At 53.0% G+C, this 18,992-nt stretch overlaps 1 protein-coding gene across 1 annotated transcript in view; it reads right to left on the bottom strand.

Moving 5' to 3' along the window:
- The window catches only part of ALX4 (ALX homeobox 4), a 39,568-nt gene extending 26,568 nt beyond the window's left edge, over window positions 1-13,000 (bottom strand). The window contains exon 1 of the mRNA XM_030483198.1: window positions 12,604-13,000. Within this exon, the coding sequence (XP_030339058.1) occupies window positions 12,604-13,000 (397 nt within the window). The remainder of the gene's footprint in view (window positions 1-12,603) is intronic.
- Window positions 13,001-18,992: the final 5,992 nt, after the last annotated feature.

Here is an 18,992-nt window from a genome sequence, read left to right on the forward strand (position 1 = left end):
TATACAGTCCAATTTGCCTCAAACTGTAATACATATTGGACTAAATCATAGAATTATAGAATCAGCTAGGTTGGGTAAGACCTTTAAGATCATCAAGTCCAAATAACCTTCCCCTGTAAGCAACTCCTCTGTAAAGTAACTCCCAGCTGAGAGGGATGGGTGATGCGTGTGTGTAGCTTTGTCAAGAACATGATCCGACATAAATAGAAAACGCTGGTGCCCCATCTCCTGCCAGTAGACAGACTGTGATGTTGACATGCTACAGGAAGAAGCTGTATAGATCATTACCAGCTGGGGACAGCCTGAAAGCCACTGAATCATAGAATCAACCAGGTTGGAAAAGATCATCAAGTCCAAATGTTCCCCAGCACTGCCAAGGCCACCGCTAACCCATGTCTCTAAGGGCCACTAAACTGCACAGTTTGTGAACACTTTTAGGGATGGTGACTATGACACTGCCCTGGGCAGCCTGTTCCAACACCTGACCACCCTTTGGGGAGGGAATTGTTCCTAATATCTCTCTATTTAATGGAGCTTTCACCAGGAGAAAGCTCTGTGAGGAGAGCAGGGAGCTGTGAAGTAGAGCTACCTGCCCGGGGAAGTGGTGGCGTGGCCAATGTCCCTTTATGCAGGATACCATACGTCAAGGAGCAGGCAGAGACAGCCTTACCCATTGCTCTGGCTGTACCTAGCCTGCTCTGGGATGTGCTTCAAGCATTCTAAGGTGCTTTCATCTTCTGGTTTCATCAGCTTGCCCATGCTCACACCGCTGTGTCAGTAGTTCTGGCACGGGGCTGAGCAAAAGGGAATTGCTTTGCTCATCACCATCAGGCAAAACCACCCCTTGCTCAGCCTCCTGCCAGCCCCATGGACCTGCTTTATCTCAAATATAGGGGGAGGATGATTGTCAGAGCAACCAATTCAGCTATTTACATACTCGGATCACGTTTTCCATCAGGCCATTTTCATAGAGCCAGCTTGGGCTGACTCTGTTCCCCCTGGGATGCCATTGCAGGCTTTCGGCTGCTGCTCCCTTTCCTTTCGACCCCCTGAGGTTGAGTTCTCAGCAATGTTTTGGGTTTAGTGAAAACCATGGGCTAAACCAGGCCATTCCCTATTTTTCCCAGAAGGGAACTAATTTCTGTTAGACTCAACAACCACAGCTATATTCTTGGCTTTTGGGACTCACTCGGTTCCCCTCATAACTCCTCTTGGGCCAGGACCCACTGGCCTCTTATAGAATCATAGGAAAGGACTTAAGTTGGAAAGGACTTAGGATCATCTTTCTCAGTCTGTCTTCATACGGGAGGTGCTCCAGTCCCTGTTCATCCTCGTGGCCTCCTCTGGACTTGCTGCAACAGCTCCATGTTCTTCTTATGTTGAGGACGCCAGAATTGCACACAGTGTTGCAAGCGGGGTCTCATGATAGCAGAGTAGAGGGGCAGGATCACCTCCTTTGACCTCTCATGTGTTAATGCACATATGTGGTCACTGCCACACATCATGGTTTATCTGCTTTGAGCTCCTAATCTCTCCATCTCCATGGGATATGGACTCAGCTGGGTTTCCAAACATAAGCCTACATCAGAGAACATGCATGTTGCCTGAGGCAATACTCTCATTTGTTTTTCTCTAAAAAGAACCATTCCACCTTATTTTTGCAGAGTCCAGATATGCCAGACCAGTGCACACCAAATGGCCCAAATTTAGGAACTTCTTGCAAGGAGAAAGCTATATTTCCTGGCTGGATTAGCCCTGGTACTTTTGTCTTTCTCTTGTAAATGATCTGGGTGGTAATTCAGTTGGTTTCTGGCACAAGACACACCAAGGCCTCTGAGATGCTAACATGGGGCAGGCAGACAGCAAAGCCTTGGTGAGCAGCACTGGGAGAGCAGGCAGTATAAACGGGGGCATCTAGGCCAAGTGCCATGCAGTTGGCTCAATGCCTCCTCCCCTCTTCACCATCCACAAGACACTGAGTAGTACTTTCTATTGTGTTTAGTAGCATCTGACAAACCTGCAGAATTACTTTGGCCTTGAAGCCGCTGCTTTGTTGCACACTCTTCATGTCCAGGTCCCCAAATATGGTGAAAAATTCATCCCTTAGAAGCTTGGTTGTAATCACAGCCTCTTGGTTCCTTTTTGGGTAAACTTCAGGTCATTTTCTAAAGAAATCCATAGCTACCAACAAATATTGTCTGGCAGATTCCATCTCAGGCAAAGGCCCAACAACATCAACAGCAATGAATCGCAGTAAGGTCCCCAGGAGACACTGCTCGGTAGGGCTTCTCCCAATCTTTGGGGACCCACTTTTGAAATAGAACACATGCAAGAAATGCATCACATTTCCTGTAATAATTTTCCATCGTCTGTCTGCATTTTCCTCAAAACCCGTTCTCTCATGGCTTGACTAAAGGTTTTGCAACCTCAAGATGGCCAATGGTTTTGACATCAGAATGAAACCTCAGAAGCTCCTTTTTGAGTGTTTTGGGTATAATGAGCTCTCATGAATACTCATCACCCATTGTTTTGTTTCCCCATCTCCTATACAACATTTCATCTTTAAATTCCAAGCTTTCCCACCATGACCAGAGCGCTTTTACCCTGCTACTCTGAAGAGAGTCTTTACTCAATGTGGTTGCCAAATGAAGGTGTTTTTCAATCACACCTTCTTTCAAGATTAGGAGGCTTTTTGAGGGACACTTTTAGCTCCTTGAACTCTGCTTTTGCAAACCTGCATCTACTGGATGCAGTTTTTATTCCTGCAGATTGTGAAAGAAAGGAGGGAAAAAAGGATGCAGCCTCAATCTTTTCTTGCTGTCCTGCAAGAAGGAGGTGTCTTCCTCCAAAAAGGCATTTGAACAAGCCACCATACACCTCAGCTATAACGCAGGGACACGTGGCTGGCCATGCAGTACCTGCTGTGTTGGTCTTCTAAGTGAGGGCAGCCTTAAACATGTGATGGAAGACCCACGCTATACTTTGCTATGGACATGTACTAACACGAAAGCCATTTTCACCTCCCGATATCCACTGTGGAAAGCAAAATGAACCTAGTAAGGCACATCCCAGATATTATCTATTAATGGCAAGGCACAAGCACCCTTTGATTCATATATTGCACAGCAAAGCTCTTGCTGGCCTCTTTTTTTCTAACCAGGACAACAAAGGAGGTCCAAGAACTGGCCATAAGCTCGAAGAGTCAGCTCAGGGGCCTGCCCACAGAGACAGGCACTGCAATCAGATTGCCCAAACCTCTTGCTTTTACATGAGCCATGTCTTTAAAGGAAAACACCCCAGACTGAAAGCCCTGGTGCTCACTGACCAGGTCCCAACCACAGTGAAGCACATGCTGAGGGTTAGTTCATCCCCCACCTTGGATATGCTGAGCATTTTCCTGAAACCCAGTGGTCCAGTCTTCAGCAAGGATGCTTTCCCCACTCCTTGCCTTCCCTGCATTTTGGATGACGTCCCATCATCTCCCTCTCTGTCTAGTTTCAATTACTGCAGTACTTGAATGAGCATCTGTGATGCCTATAAATCACACAGGTGATAAACCCCTCTCTTGCTGCTTGGCTTCCCCTATAGCCTTCCCTCTAAACTGGACTGCTGCCAAATGGAGGCAAATATGTCATTAAACCAAGAACTGCAATTTTTGCCACCAAAGCCAAGGAAAAGGGGATTTACAGCACAACCAACCCTTCCCAAATGCAAACTAATTAAAGGCTACAAGGGAAAAGTGGGATTCTCTGAACACCAACTTAATATCCAATCCTGGGCACCACAAAGCACTGCTACAGCTTCAACTCTAACTTGAAAGCAGCATCACCCAGCTTTGCATGTGCAGCTTCAGGTCCCCCTGTTTCCTGAGTTAAGTTTGGGCCTTTCAGTGGGTTTTTATGAGGCTCTGTCCTGAATAGCCATATATTTATAACAACCCTCTCTGTGGATATTTCCTCACACTTAAACTGAGCCACTGCACTCATGTTTGATGTTGTAGCCAATCCCCCATTGCTTTCTATCCTGCATAAGTCCCTTTTTCTAATAGCTTAGAAGTGGTATGAATTGGATGGAAATACTCTTCTGTCTAGCAAAGGATCTTACATAAAGCAACCAGTTCCCCTCTTCCAGTAGCAGCTTTCTGACTTCTGTTCAAGGGCTGAAATGCAATATTTAAGCTCCGCCATAAATCCCACAGCTCCATGGAGTGTTCCTGGCCTCCTGCACAATATGCCTAAGTGTCTAGCAATTGGTCCATCGGCTATTTATCTTGGAAGTCCTCACTGGCATCTGGAGACATGAGGAATACAAAATGTCTGCAGGTCCTCTGCCAATTTAGGTGGGTCTCTTCTTCCTCTTGCCTTCTAGCATTTGGCTGTGTCCTGTCTAGCTCAGACTGATATCTGGCTCCAATCTGCTTACGAAGGTTCAGACCAAATCTTGATAAGCCTGGTTATGTCTATGATGCAGTGCTTCTCAGCTCTCAGGTATGGGTCCTTGCCACAGCTGTGTTCCTGACTCCATTCCAGGATGAGGTCTGGGCATGCACCATCGCAGGAAAGGCTGGAAAAGAACCACATGGTGTTCCAGAAGATCCTGCAGCCTCCTGAACCAGAGACCAGCACCACAGTCCAGGCTGCAGAGTGTATCCTGCCCCAGCATTTGGCCTCAGGCTCTTCTCTGAACAAGCACTGCAGAACAAGGCTCCATCCAACTCCTTTTTCCAGCCAGTGACGCGGTGGGAATGGATATTCATCAGCCTCCCATGGGGTCCTTTCTTGAGTGGCATTGCTGGGGCTGGAAAAACCTGATGCTATGGGGCCTCCCTGTGCTTGCATTCCAGAGTACACATGCTGGGAATGGCCAGTCCTACAGGCAACCCAAGCTCTGCCTGGCAGACCCAACAGCCTGAGGCCATGTCCAGGCCCAGCAGGCTGGTACCCTGGTGAGCCTTTGGTTTCCCTTTTGAGATGGTTTTCTGTTCTTTCAGGTGGTTTTCTATTCTCTGAGATGATTTTCTGTTCTTCCACAACCTTTGCTGTGTCTCAGTCCTCCTATTAAGTTTCAGGCTGAATAACATTTTCCCTTTTCCCCTGTTTCGTGAAACGTCTTCTGGCTGGTGTCACACATATTCCACAGTACCTCGCAGAGCTGTGGTCTTGCAGCTCAGCCTTCTCTCTGGGCACTATCTCAGCACATAGTCATTCTTTGATAGCTTTTGACCCTTTGTGGGAATATTCCCGATATTGCCCTCTCTCCCTGTGCATGTTTTACAGCTTTGTTTTATTTTGATTTGGTTCTGGTATTAATTCCTTTCACTTTCCACTGCTCCCAAATAGGTTGGATGCAGATAACAAGTACCTTTGTTATCTGATCCCTCTTGCATCAAAACAATTAATACAGTTCCCTGTTTCTCTCTTTGGAAACTGCACCAGTGTTACCGCTCCATACTGAAGCCATCCCAAGTCCCAAGGAGGCAGCTTCCACTACACGAAGGAGACAGGAGGTATTTCTTTCATGCAGGGTTCTTGCACATTAAGCCCCATCTCCCTAAACACAACAGTGTCAGATAGGAGTTATTTTGAGCCATTACAAGTTTCTTCTATTTCCCCCAGCCAGAAGCCTGCCCCAAGTGTTTGCACTGTCTCTTCCTCAAGTTCCTCATTTCCCATTGATAGCACTTCTCTGATGGGCCTTGACTTTCTGTTGACTGCCCCCTTTGGTTCTGTACTGTTTTCAGACTTCTACTGAGTAAGCCCTGCAGAGTTTGCACCCAGCCTCAGCACACAGCATGTCTCTCAAGGACTAAACCAGTTTACCTTTCAGGCTCCATCACCAGCTGAAAAGCCACTTGCCTTACAGCTAATGAACAGAGAGAGAATAATAGAGAATATATTTAGGACTAATACTGATTCAACCATCTCTTTCCAGCAAACAGATTAACCTCAACGGGATAAACCCTTAAACTGCATCTTCATTAAAAAATATAAACTATCAGATGTAAATAGGCATTTAACTGCTGAGTTAGGGGATGCAATGGTCTTTGATCAGTGCTGATAAGGAGTGACCATAGCTCATGACATACCAGCTTGTCATGGCTAAATCCTGCTGAGACCTAAAGATAGCAGCTACTAAATGTTGAATCACAGCTATTCTCATCAGAGAGATAAAAAATATGATGCTGGTAAATTCATACTTACATAGTCCATAAAATCAGCTGCAGACCACCTTCTATAACAGTGCTGAGTTTGCCAGTTCTTATCACCCATCCAACATATCTCCTCTTCTTCTTTCTCTGTCTCTTCTCATTCATTTCTGTTTCTTCCTCCCTCCCTCCATCCCTATCATGGTTTAACCTCAGCCAGCAACTAAGCACCACACAGCCGCTTGCTCATTCTGAAACAGGTCAAGCCCTCCTCTATTCCTCACTGACCCACCTCTCTTTGGTCAAGAAGTGGCCCTCGAGGTGTTGTGCTGATCACAATTGCTCTTTCACATCACATCTGCTGATGTGACACTCAAAATACGAAGATGATTTGCAAGCGCGAATGAAAACACGACCAAGCAGATTCACCAGTGCGTGTAATAGCATTGATTCACCCGAACTTGCACAGAAAACAAAGTGGAGGTCATTTATTTAATACAGGTAAGCAGCTTTCCTCCTTTACTTACAAACTTTCATTTACAAGTTGAGGCAGCTGAGAGACATGTAACTATGGTAAATTACTCTAATGCTTTAGTCATATGAAACATTCCCATCCATCCCTTACTAAATGTTTCTCAAGTCACAGGGGTCCTATATTAGCTGCGTTACTGCTCAGGCTTCTCCTAATCTGTTTCTCTTTTTCTTTTGAAACTGTACCTACATAAAGACATTAGACCTATGCTTTCCAAGCTCATTAACAATTGAGATGGGATATATTTTTTTTTTCCGAATGTGTAGGAGGAATACCTCAGAAATATAGGAATTTTGGGGCAGGGATTTCTCAGCCTTTTCTGAAAAGCAGTGACCTGAGCATAGGAGAACACATCAACTGCTCCAGCTTCTTGCACTAAGAACGTGGCTGTCAGGCAACCTGAGTTCAGCCCCCTTCCAAACCACATACAGGGCCTCTACTCCATGAGTTTTCCAACTCTGGCATCAGGCTCCTTCCCCAGCTGCTGAAGGCTTCCTTCTGCTGGAGCCATGGCCCTGGGAAGGTCACACTGATGCTATGGAGCAGCGACAGCTTCACCTTGCACAGGCCATTGGTCTGAATCTCAGCTTTTCTGACTGCAAAATGGGAAGAAAAGTCTTACTGCTACAGGACGCTTCACCCTTCTTGCATGAGAATTGCTACAGCTATCCAAATGCCCTGAACAAGATAATAAAGCAGCTTAAAGACTCCAGAGAGTGCAACAGGCTAAAGAGCCTGGAACTAGGGTGATGGAATGGACAGGACTGTGGCTGGAGATGTCCCTTAGCAGCAGACCTTGGCTCTGAGCCTCCCAGACACCACCTTTCTCTTACAAGGGAAACTCATCACCGCTTTGAAAGCAGAGCTTGGAAAAGGAATAAATCTTCAAGATCTGAGGGATTGAAGCCTGCACATTAGCTCCCCTTAAACCCTGAGTCCATTTAACTTGGGAGGTTAGAAACCGCAGCCAAAAGAAATCTCTTTTGATTCACAACTTGTTTTGAGCAGTCACCCATAAAGCAGCCAGTGAATCACTCCAGCCAGTTAGTCATGCAACCACACTGAATGTACACTCAAAAGGCTGCGCAAAATAAACAGCCTGCAGCTCCAGATAACACACACACAGCTCATTTGCCCTATCTGGCATCAGCATACATTGTTACTAGGACTCCTACACCGAACCCTTAGGAAAAGACGCAAGTAAGCATCTCCAAATCTCTTTCCCCATCAGTATTTTTCTAGTCTGCGTTGCACTCTGTTGCTTTCAAAACAATTCAGACTAGTAAAAGTTTTAAGACTCTTTCTCTCACTTTCCGCATCCTTCTCCTTGCTGGTAACGTCCTGCTAGGGTTACAAGCGTGCGCTGCAGAAGCGTGAGGCTAAAGAGGAGTTAATCCCAATCAGCAGCGAGACAAGTCGAAAATAAACAGCTCTAGTGAGAAAAGAAATCTTCCTGCAAGGAGAGAGCGGCAGGAATACAGGAGGAGGGAGGCTCCCGGTTCTTTGACACATGAGTGTTATAAACAGCTCGGGTCAGGAATCCTAGAAAAGCCTCCAGCCAGATCTACCGTCCAAGTCTAGGGAAGCGCGAAAACGTCTTTGGGAATGATCCTACAATTCTAAGAGAGCCGAGACCCAAATCTTCCTGCACAGCCGGGGGAAGAGGCGTGAGCCCTACCTTCGCGTCCTGCTCCCTGAGGAAATCCCGCAGGTTTTCCGCGGAGGAGATCCCGCACCTCCGAGTGTCTGTTCAAACAGAGGCTTAGCCAAACTCCTGGCGAGAGCTCCCTCCCCTCCCTGGGAGGGTGCCGGAGCCCTTGAATGGCAGATCTGGTGGCCCTATTGTGGAAAAGAGAGGGCGATTGCCAGGGCGGCGTCAGCAGCGCGCCGGGGGCCGGCGGCCGAGCCTCGCCGGGGTCCCGTAGCATCGGGAAGGGCCGGCCCGGCTCGCCCGCTTCCTCGCCACGGTGCCCGTCCCCCTCCCCTTCCCCCGCGGCCCCACTCGCGCCTCCCACCGCACACTTCTCCCCTTTACACTCTCCCGTTGCCCCCGCGGGGATCCGGGCAGCAGCATCCCCCCCCAGCCCGCATCTCTGTCCGACGGGTGCGGGGCGACTCCCCGCCGGCGCTGGGGAAGGAGCCGAGAGACGAGACCAAAGCTGCGCGGAGGGGGAAGGCGAGGCAGGACCGGGACCCCTTCCCAAAGCCCTCCGCACATCGCGGCCGGGCCGGTGACGGAGCGGCCACCGCGGGGATGCGCAGCGGGTTTAACGCTCGCAGCCCGCGGTGCGGGGACACGGCATCAGCCGGTGCGGAGGAGCCCTGCAAGGATCCCGGCCCCGGCCAGCCGGGGGAAAGGAGTAGATGCCGCCGGTGAGCCCCGGCGCACGGGGAGCTCCGCAAAGCCCTTGAACATCGAGGAGAGGGGGGGATCTGCTCTTCGGGGAGCCCCGAGCCTGGCAGCCAGAGGTCTCTCACCGGAGGCGGAGGGGCGACCGCCAGCGAGCTCGTTCCTGCCGTGACTGCAGTTTACATTACATTAGGGGGAGGAGGAGGAGGAGAAATGCATTAAAAGTGTCAATTTAAAAAAGCACGGAGCGAGCCTCCGATTCCTACGGCAGCTGCTTTCTGCACTTCTATTAAGAACGCACTTTTAGGCTGCACTTTTTATTTGCTCGCTAAATAAAAGAAACGGTCATTATTTGCATAACCCGGCACTTGCAGTATTTCCTCTGTTACAGAAAGCCCGTTTCCTTTCCCTTGTTTCCTTTGAGTAAACTTCCCCATCGCATTCGCCTTCACTCCCCAAAGGATTTCTTTTTTCCAGCCAGTATTTCTATACATCAATATATGTACATTTGTGTGTGTGTATACGGGTATACGCACACATATGTTTCAAGACATATAACTTACTTCAGCTTCACGCAGTACAAATAGCAAGTCAGATTACTACAGCACATAAATCATCCCAATGATTTTCCCCCGTCCAAAAGCAAGATGTATAACCTGTTCTAAAGGCTTTTATTTAAGATTTCGGCTTTAATTGCCTGCGCAATAAGCCGTACCCTGTAAGTACGGCAGGGAAAACGGGGGGGGAAGCGCTTCGGCAATCGCCGCTCGTGTCCTCAGTGTGTTTGTGGCCGCAGCTCTCTCTGGCCTATATTTACCCGTGCAATGCAATGGAAGGGCTTAGATCTAGAAATAGAAGCCGAGAGCAATAGATGGCAGACACGGGCTTTTTATAACTCGAAAGGACTTGTTTATTAAAGAATTGATGTAAAATTAAACAAAAAATAAAGGAGGGGGAGACACCTTTTCCTGGTGGCTTTCGGGGTGCCCGCCGTGCCTGAGGCTCCACAAAGAGAACCGGCTGCGGGGAGCAGCGTTCCCCGGTCACTGCGATGGGCCCGCTAGGTCGGCCTCAGGGTTTAGCTGGTTTTGGGGGGTTTCGAGTTTTTATTTACCTCTATTTATATTTTCCAGGGTGAGTGTGTGTGTGATTTGCTGGTTTTTAAATTAAAGGACTTTAAGCAGCCCCGCTGCTCCCGCATCCCTCCCGGGTAACCGGGAACACAGCATTCCCCACCGCGGTCGCGCTCCTTTCCCTTCTGCATAACGCCGGTACCGGCGGGGGTTCGGTGGGTAGTGGGGCAGCGTTTGCTCCCCGGCTTCCCCAGCAACAACCCGTCCTGTAGCTCTCCCCAGCCGCCTGCATGTTGTCTGGCCGCGTTTACACCCGCTGCAGAGAACGAGAACGGAGCTCCCTTCTCCACGCAGAGGGTATTTACCCGGGCTCGGTGATGTCCCGATCCCCTTCAGCCCGGCGCAGTGGGTTCAGCCGCTCATTCGGGAGAAGGCGGAGAGGAGCCTGCGGGTGCTGCAGCTGCCCTGCGAAAAACCTCGGTCTGGCTACTATTAGCGAGTCTTTCTCTTCAATCATTAACCATTATTATTATTGCTATTAATTATCCTAGCGGATCCATGTGTCTCTTATTAGAGGCCACCGTCCCTAGCCACATCACAGGGGGGCTCGCAATGGGAGCGGGTCTGAGCACCCACTGAAGTCAACCCTGGAGCCCCGTTTGGAAATGAATCGGGGGGGACACACGTCGGCGGTGTTAAAGAGAGTGATAAACTCGTTTGGCTCTACCGGGGGGTGTAATGTGTCATCATAGGCTAAGCTGGCGCCCTGGCCCTTGCAACCTACAAAAACAAGAGAGCCGGTTAGCGGGGAGAGGATGGCAGGGATGCGAAGGCATCGGGGGCTCTTCTTCTCTCCCCTTCGCCTGGCTGGAGCGGAGAGCGGGTCCCTGTGGGGCTCCCCAGTCCCACCATGCCCTTCCCTTTGGGCCCCAGCCTGGCCCTGGAAGTCCTCCGAGGATGCGGAGCGGGCCTTGGAGCCGCTGCGGGGTTGTCCGCTCATGGGGATGAGGAAAAGAGGGAGCGAACCACAGCCTAAGCCCCGGCCAGAGCTCCCCATCATTCCGGGGTCCGGCGGGGAAAAACCCGCGGGAAGCGGGTTGTGCCACCGGGAGCGGGCAGGAGCCGAGCGCAGCCCGAGCTGGCGGGATGGAATCGATCCCGGCCCGGCAAGGAGCGTGCAGCGCGGCCGGACGCACGGCAGCCGGGCTCTACTGCGGTGCCAGGGCACGGCCGTCTGGTGAGGGCTTAATGCCCTTTCCCTGGGAAGGGAGTCACGTTGGAGGGGGGACCAGGCCTGTGGACCTGTATCCGAGGCCAGGGACACCTCGGCTGTTCGCAAGGGTGATGGACGGCGCCTGAACGCGGCCCCTCTGCCTCCTTCTGAGGTCTAGAAACGGGGGAACGGGAAAGTAGAGAGTGCAAAGAATACTCAAAAAGACGGAGGGAGTTTAAAGGTGGAATCGCGGGCCTATCCTGACCCTGGCCCTGTCCCGGTCCCCGCGTCCCCATTGCCCGCTTTAAGGCCTCCCCGGGAGCCCCGGCACGGCCCCAGTCCGCTGTCCCTGCCCGACGGGATCCCGTTAGACCGGCGCACCGAGGAGCGGACACGGCCACCTTTATCAGAAGCGACGCGCTGAATCGAGGCCGGGGCACCCCCTCTTTGCTCGCACAGAGATCACCGGAGCGAGAAGAACAGATTTCATTTCCACTTTCCCTTCTTCGGAAAAATCACTGGGAGGGGGGGAGCCTGTTTGGTTGGTTGTTGGCTTGTTTGCTTGCTTGTTTTGGTTATTTTGGGGGTGTTCTGTTAGGTTTTGGTTTTGTTTTTGTTTTCTTTCTTTCCTAATCGCCTCGATAGAGCAGAAACCTCCCTAAGAAGCCTTTTAAACCCACACTCGGACACGACATAAGAAGCGACCCCGTTCCAAGCTAACCCTGCTGAGCGCCAGCGCAAAGGAGTGCCTTAATTGCCGCTAATGACCTGCGGAGAGGATGCGGTGGGTTATCTGCAGCCGGGCCGAAATCAATCAGGGGAGTGGCAATTAGAGGAGAAAGTGAGAGACGGGACATTGGGAGAGGCCGTTACAGTGGACAGTGAAGGTTTAGGTGAATTTTTCCAGCAACATTCCCTCTGGAAGAGGATCCCGGTGGACATACTTGGCGCAGTCCGGCGCTCTTCCTTTCTGTTTCTCTCCCGGTTTACCGTGGGTTTCCCGGCGTTGCTCAAGAGCTAACGCCTTCCGGGAGCGCATCGGCCCCGCTCAGAAATGACCGTGGAAGCCTCCGCAAAGCCGGGACGAGGGGAAGGCGGCTTCCCGAGGGGAACGCGGCTTCCCGGGGCCCGGCGGGACGGGGCGGGCGCGGTGCCACCGGCCAAGGTCTCTTTGACCCTGGGAGGACTTGTCCTGCCGGGTGCCCCCCCCTTTCACCCTCGGGAGACCCATTCCAGCCCCTGGTGTCTCTTTTTCTTCACCCCCCCCTTCGCCACACGCCAAGGACTCACCGTAACAGGAGACCTGCAGAGCTCCGTTGTGGCCGCTGCTCTCCTGCAGCTTGAGGTTGTTCTCCGGGGGGGTTTTGCAGGGGCCTCGCTGCATGTAGAGGTGCGGCGGCTGCTGCTGCTGTGGGTATTTGTTAAAGGAGGCCGGAGCCCCGGTGGAGCCGGGAGCCTGCACGCTGCCATCCAGGGACTGACATTCCTGCTGGCTGTAGCGGCTCCGGCACTTAGAGCTGCTGTCACCAAAGCCTTGTCCTTTGCTGGCCAGGAAAGTAGGGCTGAACTTGTCACTTGCTTGAAATGCCCTAAAAGGCGAGGAGCCTTCTGTGCCCTGGGAGGCTGCGTTGTAGTAGGAATCCATGGCAGCCGGATCACAATAAGAAACACAAGTATCAGCATTCATTCCTAAAATTAAAAGGCCCGAGTGTCCTTAATGTGCTTGGAGGGGCACCAGGAACCTCTCTTTCTCTCCCCCTCTCGCATAGACACACTCACAGCTGGGCCAGAGAGCTCTAAGAGGATTCAGATGTTCTTGAAAGCTGACCAGATCTCCAAACCCCCTTAAGATCTCGCACAGTAAAAGGGGTCTTTTTCTTTCCCTCCCTCCCTCCCTCTCTCTCTCTCTCTCTCTCACACACACTTGCCCTCCGTCTCTCCCTCCAATCTATCTACACTCTAAAGAGTGTCTTCTCCGCACTTCCCCCCCACACACATAGGAGGAAAAAAAAAAAAGAGAAAAGGGGGAAAAAAAAGAAACAGGAGAGACCTCTCCCCCAATTAATATGTAGATGATGACAGTAGAGGGGAGGGGGCCCAGGAAGGGGGGGCTGTATGTGTGTGGGGGGGCGTGGGAGCAGGGGTGGGGGTGAAGGTCATATCTTTTGCATTTAAAAAATAGAAAAAGAAAGATTTTCTGATTAAAAAGATAGCAAATCAAACGGACAACATGAACGCCGCGAAGGGACGGATGCGGGACCGGCGCGGGGGAAGCACCGGGGACGACTTAATGGTCGGGGCACACTCGCTTCGCTCCTCACGACCCCCGCGGCCCCCTCCTCCGTATTAAAGGCAATACGGATTTCCCCCGCACTAGATGCCTTTAAGCTTTCCCCCCCGCCCTTAACCCGTTCTTGTCCGGCGCGTCCCCTTGGCACGACGGTGCCGCGCTCACCCAGCACATCGTCAGGCAGAACTCACTCCCCGGCCTCCCGCCGCACGTTTATGACCGTCATTATTTATTTACCTCGACAAACGTGCTCTCTCCAGGTGTAAAACAACTGGACCGAAACGGGAGGGCGGCAGGGAGAGGGATTTTAACAGGGTCGCAAGCACACAGAATTGGCCCCCGGCTTCTGGGACTGCCGAGGGTGAACTCGCAAAGGGACAGGGGATGGCAGGAGCCCTTTTTGGTTTGGAGGGGTCAATTGCAACCCAAAAAGGGCTTAAAAATAAATCAATACTCACCTTCCGTCACCCCCCCCATCCCGCCATTCAACCTGATTCCCCTCCTCCCCCGGTTAACTCATGCTACCCCTTACACTTACTCTTACTCTGCCTGCCTCCCATCCCCACATCTGGTTTCTATTGCTCGCTTACCTTGAAGTTTCAGTAATAAAGATATTACGCAAACTACATCCACAGTCCTTCAGTCAAAGGCAAATAAAAAGAAGGAAAAATAAAAAGAAAATAAGATAAAAAAGAAAGAAAAGGAAAAAGGGAAAAAGAAAGGAAAGGGAAAAAGAGAAGGCCCTTAACCCCTTCGGGAGCGCGGGCCGTGGCAGAGCCGGCTGCGGGCAGGGAGCGGGACACCGGCGGCGGCTCTGTGCTCCCAACGGGCTCCCCCCGGGGCCCGGCCCGTGTGTACTCCCTTCTCCCCCCAGCGCAGAGAGGGGGGAGACCCGTGGCTTTCATCTATGTGCGTGTATCTGGGTGCGGGGGGGAGCGGGATGAGGCTCGGGGGGAACGGGGCGGCCCCGGGGCCACAGCTTGGGGGTGCCGTGGCCGCTGCAGCCCCCCGGGTTTTACCCTCAGGAACAAGACCAGCACCGCCGTTTCCATTAGCTCTGATCTGACAAGAACAAACCCCCCTGCCCCTCGCCCCCCAGATGCAGAAGGGATTTCTAAGCGAGGTCGTCGTTAAAAACAGCCAGAGACGGATTAATTTACTAGATTTCAAACCGTTTTGCGAGTCTCCCTCCGAGCAGCGCTGGGCTCACTCAGCTTTCTGGTCCAAGAAAGCTTTCAGCGGATTTGCCTTCCTTATTCTCTTTATTACCTTGCTTAATTCTTTCCCCGTCGTTTCTCTCTCCCCTCCCAAACTCCCCCACCACACCGCAGCCCCCTCTCTCTCCCTTGTCCACGACTTAATAAAAAGCAAACCCAATGCCTGGGAGTCTTTCTAAATACCAATTTCGGGGCGGCCAGGGGCAGACCGGGAGCTGCCGGTACCCGGAGCCCGGGAGCGGCTCTGGCGCGGGGAGCACCGGGTCCCGCATCCCCGGCTCCAGCATACCAAGGTCCCGCATCCCCGGCTCCGCGCGCAGCCGCGCTGATGGGGAAAGCATTTGGGGGGGGGGGGGGGGGGGGGGGGGGGGGGTAAGCGCGTTAAATACAGCTTTTCCAGCCAGTTACTTCCTCAGCCATTATTCTGGCGAACCTAAAAACAGCTTGAAAGAAACGACCTGAGGGCAGTCCTCGATGCTGGGGTGTTATACTCGGCCTCGGGAGTTCTGTTCGGCAAAGTTAAATCACAACAAGAATAAAAGCTAAAGGGGGAGATTCCGAGATCGGGCAGGAGATGATTTTTTAATGAATATTATTATATTCATTTTTATTTATTATTATTTATATATACAGATTTTTTCCTTTCCCAGGAGCCGGGGCTCGCCGGGGCTCGCCGGGTCGCTCCGGCTTGGCCGAGCCGATGAAGGACTGCCCGGCTCTGCCTCGACTGAAGCGCTCCGCCAGCCCCTCCTGGCATTAAACTGTAACGAAAAGTCCATTAGTTCCCAATCAGAGCTAATCCGCAGCCCGCGGAAAGAACCGCAATAAACCCCTCTCTCTAATGGCCAATTTGTGTCCCTGGAAGCGGGAGGTTAATTCGGGAATCGTTACCGGGGGAAAGGGTGCTCGCAAATACCTGGCGATCTGGAGGGGGGGATAAGGGGTAAATCGCATTTCTTGACGGTTTTCGTTTTGGATGGGTTGGGTTCTGACTGAAGTCCTCTCTGCAAGCTTGACGGGGCATCCCCCAGCCCCCGTTAGCTGGGAGCGGAGCTTCGCGAACATAAAAGCGAACGGAGCCTGCGGCAGCCCTCCGCGTTCAACAAGGCGACAGGGCTGCTCGTCCCGGCGCTGCAGGGGCCGGCGGTGGGGCTCTGCCCGCCCGGTCCCGCCGCACCTCCGGGGCCATGGGAGCAATCCCGTTTGCGGGAGCGAGGGTCGGCAGAGCCGGGGCGGGAAGGGACACGCACCTCTTGAAACACGAGCTCGATTTTTTCCCTCCGGGTGACCCCAAACCTGCCCCAAATGCAGCCAAAAGGGAAGGGGGAAAAGAGCGGCCGAAAGGTCTGAGCTCCGCAGCACCCCGTTGCCACTTCTGCATGTATGTGTGCTCTACATCGAGAGCGTTTTCCAGGTCCTGTCGCTGCTGGTTTGGGAAGGACTCACTCCCGAGGGTCGCTTCCCACACAGAGCCGCGGGAGCCCAGGTGAGACCCAACCGGTCCCGCGTTTAGAGACGGCAGCTCCCACCCAGCGAGTCCCTGCTGCGGGAATCGAGCAGGTCTCCAGCTTCGGGACACCCCCTGGAAAAGGGAGCAGCCCAGGGCAGCCCTGCCTGGCTTGTTTCCCTTTCTACTGGGGCAGGAGCGGGCATCACTCCCGGGTGAGGAGCCGGTGCGAGGCGCAGGCGATAGCGTGTGGATCCTGCACCTCGATATCTGCAAGAAAAAACCCTCTTTATTCCTGTGCAGTTTAAAAACTGAGGCTTGTGTCATGTGTCTGGTTAAGGCAGAGGTGCCCGCTTGTCCCCGCACACCGGCTGGGTGGCTGGGATGAGGCACAGCGGGGCGACGGGTCCAGCACCCCAGGCCCTCCCCTTACCTCCGAGCAAATACCTCGGTTCAGGGAGTGGGGTCATTTACTGGGGAGGGGGACGGAGGCAGGGGGGGAACTTTCACACCGTTCCCTCCCGGCTTTTTGGCAGAGCCCAGCTCTTGGAAACTGCCTCCAGCCTGTTTCCCCATTGGGTTGGTTTGTGTGGTCACTTCAGAGCTGCTTTTGTACCAGACCGAGATCTGAAGGCGACCTATTTATAACACCACTGCTAGGGGGGAGAGAGAGGAAAAAAAGGGGAGAGGGGAAAAAAGTATTCTTGCCAATCTCCCCAAACTCTTATTTTTTTTTTTTTTATTTCTTTATATATTTTTCCTAGCGGGACTAAAGTTGCATCTTTATTTCGGGAGCAGAGTTTGCCTAATGCTGGTCCCGCTGGTACCTGTCGCCTTGTGCTCTGGCTCATCCCCCGGACTGGGGGCTTTGCTCTCCTGCCCTGGAGGCCTTTCCTCGGGGATCATGTATACACAATATATATGTAATGTCGTCATTATATAAAATATATATGTAACCACGCTTCTCGTGTCACGAAGGGGCTTTGCAGAGAACTGGAGCTGACCCGCTCCTCCACTCGGTCAAAGCGAGGGAGCAGGCTCGGAGTCGGGCCGGGGTAGACTTGTGCGGGCAAAGCTCTTCTCCTCATCCTCCGAGGTTCCCCCGCTTCAGCTCTGCTTTCAGTCTGCTCCAGGGCTCCTCTGCCCGCGTTCCCCCTGCCCACCCTAAGCACGGTTTGCTCCGTGGGTGCGTGTGTCTGTGTATCTACGGGTTTTCACCGAAAGCGGGCCCCGGGCAGCCGTCGGGCTCGGCCGTCGGGCTTGAAGAACTGCCCCGGGCCGCGGGAGCTCCGGTCAGGGTTTCTAGACAAGCTCCCTTTTATTTTCTTTTCTTTTAATTTGTTTCTTCTTCTTTTTTTTCTTTTTTTTTTTTCACTTTTGATTTGTTTCTTATTTTATTTTTTCCCTTTTAATTTTGGGTGGGTTTTTTTTGTCCAGGAAGTGCTGCGCTCGCTTCACTCTGCAGGCGCGGAAGGGCATTTATCCACCGGCTTCTTCACTCAGCCTCCGAAGCCGCCGCGTCCGGAGCTGGGCCCGCTGCGGCGAGGCACGGTGAGGGGCTGCGGACCCCGAGATCCCCGGAGCATCCCGCATCCCTCGGCCCCATTATCCCCTCTCGCCGTGCCCCAAAACCCCGTGGAAAATCACTGCTTTTGGTACCGCGCTGGGGGGGCCCCGGTGACGCCACCGCGTGAGAGCCAATAGGGAGGCGGAGAAGGGGCGGCCCCCGCACCCCTGAGCCCCCCGCACCTAGCTCCGCACCCCGGGCCGGCCGGAGCCCGGCGGGGGATGCTTAGGCCGGCGGCCCCCTCGGACCCCGGCCGGGCTGGGTGAAAGCCCCGCTGCGCATCTCGTCCCACTTCCAAGCACGCCTGAATAGTGATTTAAGGGGAGCGGGGTACCTCTGTGTCTAATATGCCACCCCAGGAGCGCAATTTTTAGTGGCTATCTATAAATCCCTTCTTGCGGGGGTTAAAAAATCCACTTGCTATTAATTTCCCCTATCCTTCCCGCTGGCGTGTGACCTTGCCAGACCTCGCTCTGAGGTCAGGGGCTATTTTTTGCCGGAATAAGAAGTCCCTGCGGTGAAGAAGGCAGAGCGGCTCTGTCTTCAGGGAACGTGGGGTCCCCCGGGTTCACGGGAGGGTGCACGGGGGAGCTCGGAGGAGCTGCGGGAAGCGGCGGCTCGTCGGGGCGGCGGATCCCGAGGGATGCGGTGCAGCGGTCTGGGTACCAGCCGGGATGATCCAGCTCCAGGCTCTCGTCCCGGGGATACGACTAGGGCAGCCACGGTGACCTTTCGGGGCCGGGGCCGCGATGCTCCTCTGGGGAAGCATTTCCCTGTGGGGAGCTCCGGCCTGGGAATGTCCTTTCGCCCTAAGCACGAAACAAAGATGTCGGGGAGGAGGATGGGGTCCGAGCCGAAGGCATCCGATGACAGCTGGTGCACCTGTCAGCGGCTCCCCCTGACCTTTCCGAGCCGGGACAGAACGGGGGGGGACACGGTGGGGCAGGCCTAGGGAGGCCGAGCGAAGGGCAGAATCCTCCCCGGGACCGCCTGTGCCGCAGCCCAACGACCCACCTCCAGCATCCCTCGGGAAAGAAGAGCAGCTGGTGCCTGCTGCCGGGAGCGATGAAAAGCGCTCCCAGGGAGGAACCGTGGGTATTTTTAATTACTAATCTGAGGCACTCGGAGAGGAGAATCAAGACCCGCGCCCCATTCCGC

The sequence above is a fragment of the Strigops habroptila genome, chromosome 4 (genome assembly GCF_004027225.2).
Source record: "Strigops habroptila isolate Jane chromosome 4, bStrHab1.2.pri, whole genome shotgun sequence".
NCBI classification, from domain to species: domain Eukaryota; kingdom Metazoa; phylum Chordata; class Aves; order Psittaciformes; family Psittacidae; genus Strigops; species Strigops habroptila.